Raw genomic sequence first — 6,000 nt, forward strand, 5'->3', positions numbered from 1 at the left:
CACTAGTTCTTTAGTGGGTGCTTATCTCATTTACTGAGCTCTGTAGGCAGCCCAACCCCCATCGCAGTGGACTCTGGAAAAGGATGTGGCCCAGTAGAGCCACAGTAGGGCCTGACATTGGTGGGTTCATTGGTCAAAGAGCCTCCTCAGCAGGCAGCTGAGGCAAAGTAGTTTGGGTGATAAGAGCAACGCCTTCTTTTCGGGTCATAGAAATGTTCTCTCTCACTAGGTAACAAACAAAAAGCCAATAACCGTTCTGGAAATACTTCAGAAGGTCCGCATGCACGTGTCTGTTCCACAGTGTGATGTGTTCGGATACTTGAGCATTGAGTCGGAAATTGTGATCCTGATCATTCCTGTCGATCATTATCCAAAAGCTTTGCAGGTTTGTGGGGTTCAACACACATTGTGCAGCTGCCTTGCCACTTTCAAGTTTGGTGGACTTGAGAGGGGCCACAAACACAAACCAAGAGTGAAGAAGGAGCAGGAGAGATAGCTCAGTGGTTAAAGGCGCTTACTTGCAATGCCTGATGGCCTGGGTTCAACTCCCCGCTACCCACTTAAAGCCAGATGCCTGCATCTGGAGTTCATTTGCAGTGACAGGTGGCCCTGGCATGCCCATTCTCTTCCCCATTCCAACCCCCACTCCCTCCTTCCCACTCTCAAATAAATAAAAATACTTTTTTAAAAAATTTTTATTTATTTATTTGACAGCAACAGACAGAGAAAGAGGCAGATAGAGAGAAAGAATGGGTGCGCCAGGGCCTCCAGCCACTGCAAACGAACTCCAGATGCGTGCGCCCCCTTGTACATCTGGCTGACATGGGTCCTGGGGAGTCGAGCCTCGAACTGGGGTCCTTAGGCTTCACAGGCAAGTGCTTCACCGCGAAGCCATCTCTCCAGCCCAATAAAAATACTTTTTAAGAGTGGTGGCGCACGCCTTTAATCCTAGCACTTGGGAGGCAGAGGTAGGAGGATCACCATGAAGTAGAGACCACCTGAGAATACACAGTGAATTCCAGGTTAGCTTGGACTAGAGTGAGACCCTACCACGAAAAACCAAAAAAAAAAAGAGTGAGGAAGAGTCAGGTGAAGAAACGGGGACAGTGAACAGTTTGTAAGGGCAGCATGGGGAAAAGCAAGGCAGTCTGTGAAGGACAGCATTTTCTAGGGCGCTGAAGCCTGGCATACATCTGACAGCGGAGTGCAGTGGAGCCAGAGAGGGCAGAGGTTAAGGCACTCTGTCTGATTAAGAGTGCAATGATGGGAAGGGTCTGAGAAACCAGCAGATCTACTTCCTCCATTGTGCACATGAGGCAAGGAGCGAGGGCCGGGTGCACTGGTCATGCAGTGACAAAACCAGAAAGCCTCCAGTCTGCGAAGGAGGGTCTGTCAGAACCCGTCTTGTGTGCCCCAGCTTTTCTTCCTCACGAATCAAGACTGTGGCACCTCTCTCAGCATCGTAGTAAGGACTCAAGTGGAGGCAGTGAGAGATCCTTCCCTGTGACTCTTTTAGGTTGAATGGGAGCAATATTGTGAAAAACCAGAACCAGTTGACTGGCTAGGACAATGTGTGGGTCCTTTCTTGCTTTCTATTAATGCACTTATTTATGTAATAAGATGCAACTTTGGCTTAGTCAGAAAGGGCAGAGAGAAAGCAAGCTCCCTGCTAAGGTTGCTGTGCTTTGGGGATATGTGTGAATTGGCTCAGCTAGATCTCTGAACAGATTCTGTGGGTTTCGACTGAGAGGTTTGATCTCCCTCCCCTGCAGATTGAGGCCTGCAATAAGGAGGCAGAGAAGATCGAGTCCCTCATCAACTCAGACAGCCCCACGCTGGCGTCCCACGTGCCTCTCTCTGCCCTCATCATCTCCCAGGTGCAGGTCTCCAGCAGCCTGCCATCAGCTGCCAAGAGCACCAGGCCTCCCTGCCACGCCCTGTCCCTCCTCAGCCTGGTTCTTACCACACACTGGCTCTGGACATGTCCCTGACTGCTCCCAAAGGTGCGAAGCATTCCTCGATCCAGCTTTTCTACCTTGTGAAAGACATTCAGGACTGCTGGCTGGTGGGTGAGCAGTGGCCAAGTAAAAGCACATGTCACCTCTTATTACCACACAGTATCTTTTTAGCCTGAAAATATTAAGGAATTTGCCTAGATTTTACAAATGTTAAAATATGTTTTTATAACATAATGAAAGAGATGCCTCTTTCTGATGGAACACTGCCTCATAATTGACATTTTGCTCGATAGATGGGTCTCCTTCACCAAAGCTTACTGTCACTGATAAATAAGATGGTCACTCTTTAGAAAGAAACTCTTTTTGCTATCAGGTTTATACCACAGAAGCATCACTTCAGAGTCCCTGTAAGTATTACGGTTGTCCCTGTGTGTGTTTTTGTGTGCAGATACTGTCCCAACTCTCTAGAGGCTAAGGGCCCAATGACGAGCCACTGCTGCTAGAGAGTAGGAAATGAAGAGAACGTTTTGTTGAGGTCACCATGCACCCCACCAGGTAGACTTTATCATTCAGGACCGCTCTGTTATAGTCAATTGAAGCAAGCTGACCCAGGGACACCCATATAATTGTATGTTGTAAGGGACTCTCAGCTCTCTGATTTGTGCCTGTTATTTTTGTAAAAGGGAGCAGTTATATTCATCAAAGCATCTTGCATCAGGCAATTTTTATATTAACCAGATGCGTATTCTAATTTTAGTATATGTACTGCCGAAGCAAGCACAACCAGGCACGTGCTCTTCAGTACCCATCAAGTTAGAGTGTTTTAAGTATCGATCCTTAAACCAATTGCTGCTACTTATATAATTGCCAAAAAGTGAAATGATTAGTCGTTCATGTAAATAATACATGATTTTATATTTTATTATGAAGAAGGTGAACAGCCATATTTGTAAAATGACAATCACGTGTGTTAGCCCAGTACTTTCCGTTCATGAAGACACCGCTGCCTTTTGTGATGTGCACAGTGTAGATAAGTAAATGTTCTGTCTGACTTTCTTTTTTGAAATAGAAATATAAAGAATGTGGTTTATATATTTAAAAATATCAAGCTGACTATTAAAATGTTTGCATGTTGTCTAAGAAATTGGATACTTTGAATGTGTTTCACAGTTTGAAATAAGCTATTCAATGTAATAAATGTGTATGTGCACCTGAACTTAGATTTTATATGAAGTATTTTTCAGTGTTATATGTACCCTCAAATATATAGTGATATGCTTATTATACCAAAATGTTGTTGAAAAGTGGGCACTTAAAGCTTACAAAATATCTCAGTGCTGATGTTAATGTAGCATGTTTGTTGCAATTGCTTGTTTCTGTGTAAATGTCTTCAATGCAATATACTAGAAAGCTTTTCTATTTTAATAAAAATAATTTTATATGATCACGTGTGCTTACAGACAATGTGTACATTCAAAATGAAGCCATTGTTCATTGTGACTTAGACTATGGAATAAGATCGTGAGGTGGGATTATTCCACGCAGTGACCTCCGGGAGAGAACAGCTATATGGAGCACCAGGCATGGCCAGAAGGCAGACAGTGGCAGAGTCGGGTGCAGAGGTCTCAAATTCAGGCCTTCCAAGTCCTCATGAACAGATGAGACCGTTCTACTTCCTATTTCTCTGGGCCTGATGTTTAGTCCCCAGGCATTTCCTGGAGCAGATGTTGCTGAAATGTAGGGGTAGAAGACCTCCTGGTGAGGAAGTCACATCACTGAACTTGGGCTGTTCCCCAACCTCTTCCTGTTCCTATCGCTCATTCACTGCGGGTCAGCTGCAGCTCTTCTCAGCCCCATCCGCACTCCAGGCCCCGTTCCTGTTTCTCACAGAAGAGAGAAAAGAGACGTACAGAACCTAAGCCGGCTCTAAAGCCTGTACTCAGAAGTGACACTCATTTCTGTCTACATGTTAGGGGTCAAGCCAAGTCACATGGCTGCTTCTGCACTCAAAGGATGGGGAGCTAAAATCTTAGTAGAATAAATACTACTTTCCTCCAAGAACAGCTACAACATCAGAATCATCTCTCAAGCCTGGTAGATCCAGACATCAAGCCTCTCAGTGCATGCCTATATTTGGGCAAACCATGCTCTTTTTCTTTCCTTTCCTATTCTTTCTTTTTAACTGCTATATTGATGGGTTTAGTGATTTTTCTTTTCTTACATAAATGTTACTATTTGCATTTTCTTAGAAAATTACTTAAGAAAACTATGACCATTGGAGATGGTTGCACACACCTGTAATCCCAGCACTCGGGAGCTGAGCCAGGAGGATCAGGAGTTTGCATCCAGACTGAGCATCTTTAAATATTTTTATTTATTTATTATTTATGAGAGAAAATGGGTGTGCCACCACCTCTAGCCACTGCAGATGAACTCCAGACACATGTGCCCCCTTGTGCATCTATCTGGCTTTACATGGGTACTGGAGAATCGAACCTGGGGTACTTAGGCTTTGCTGGCAAGCGCCTTAACCACTGAGCAATCTCTTCAGTCTCAGGCTCAGTATCTTTCATGAAAGGCCCTTTATTGTCAAGTCATGGAAGTATTGACTAACAGTAAGTGGAGAGCTGTAGTTCTCTTGTGAGAAGGCCCTTGCAGTGGAGCCAACACCCGCAGCAGCAGACCTGAGTTCTCCTCCTGTGGCAGTAGAAAATACGCACAGGCTGGACCAGCAGCTCACTGGCCTAGATCTGAACTCTGCAGATAGAAAGAGGAAAGACTGGATTAGATTTCTACAAGCTTTTCACATTAGATGGAACTGACCAGATTACTTAAGGTCAGGGTCTGGGGATCGCATAGTGACTCAAGAGAAAAACCGAGTTCCTCCAGTGATCCTGGAAGTAGATCAAAGGGAATATTCAATGATGGTGGCTGGAGTGACAATGATGGCACGGTGGGAACCTTTGAGCTTACTCATTATTCCCTTTTCGGCCCCAACAGCAAGTCCTCACGTGTTGTACACAAGCAGAGACAGCCATTTGCCGGATCCCTCCACCTGAGCTAATTTCTGTGTGACGTTCTCAGAAGCAGATCCAACTCTTCCTATGGTCAGAAAGCTATGCTTCTCCAGTATCTATGTTTACTTGGCCCTAAACATCATAGTGTGGCATACACTTTTGGAGACATCCTATCTTGCTCACCTATTCCATGTATGTGAGGTTCGAACTCCCTATCCAACATCTGGTCAGTTCCATCTAACGTGAAAAGTTTATAGAAACCAGTCTTTCCTCTTTCTATCGACTCCACTAGACATCAGAGTAGCTTCTAACAAGTGGCATCCTGGTTCAAACTTCTATTGTCACCACCACCGTAAACCACTCAAGCAAATTCTAGATTAATATGAGAAGTCTCTGGCTTCCCTGTAGATCTGCACTGCCAATTCAGTCATTACTGACAGTAGCCAGGGTATTGTTTACAGCCCCTGTACCTTCCATTTGCCCCCATACCCCTGAACGCCTCTTCTGGACCACTGGCATGAATCTGACTCTCGATGGGCAAGAGAAATGCTGCGGGTTTTCCCAAACCCTGTTAAACACAAGCTATCAAGTCTCTTTTTCCTTTTGGTAATAGGAATAGCATGCTTCTTGGCTGGCGTTGGGTGAGTATCATGAGCAGATTAGTGGAGGATCTGGTGCCAGAGGCCATGGGCCATGCAGTGGCGCTGGCAGCAGCCACAGTGATGAAGGCAGCTGTGGCACAGCAGAGAATTTGGAGGAGATGGCTATGGAGGCTTTTATACCAGTGATGGAGATGGGGAAATTAGAACTCCCAGGAGGTTAACTGATGGAATATCTGCAACTGATTTGCACTAATCACCCTGCCGAGCACATATAACTTAGCCAGACTGTTCCTCCTGCAGCTTCAAGAACTTACAGTACATTACCAGCTGTGCTCATCCAACGAGAGCTCAAGGTCAGGGCAAAGCTGATGAGCAGCCCTGTCCTACGGGGGATTGAAAACTTCACTAGGGAGTTCAGATGAA

General features: G+C 45.3%; 1 protein-coding gene across 2 annotated transcripts in view; it reads left to right on the forward strand.

Moving 5' to 3' along the window:
- Nucleotides 1-3,402, forward strand: part of Reck (reversion inducing cysteine rich protein with kazal motifs) — a 90,431-nt gene extending 87,029 nt beyond the window's left edge. For both annotated transcript variants that reach the window (XM_045150715.1, XM_045150720.1), the window contains 2 exons: nucleotides 230-385; nucleotides 1,773-3,402. In XM_045150715.1, coding sequence (XP_045006650.1) covers nucleotides 230-385; nucleotides 1,773-1,991 — 375 coding nt within the window. In that variant the 3' untranslated portion in view covers nucleotides 1,992-3,402. The remainder of the gene's footprint in view (nucleotides 1-229; nucleotides 386-1,772) is intronic.
- Nucleotides 3,403-6,000: the final 2,598 nt, after the last annotated feature.

The sequence above is a fragment of the Jaculus jaculus genome, chromosome 1 (genome assembly GCF_020740685.1).
Source record: "Jaculus jaculus isolate mJacJac1 chromosome 1, mJacJac1.mat.Y.cur, whole genome shotgun sequence".
Lineage (NCBI taxonomy): Eukaryota > Metazoa > Chordata > Mammalia > Rodentia > Dipodidae > Jaculus > Jaculus jaculus.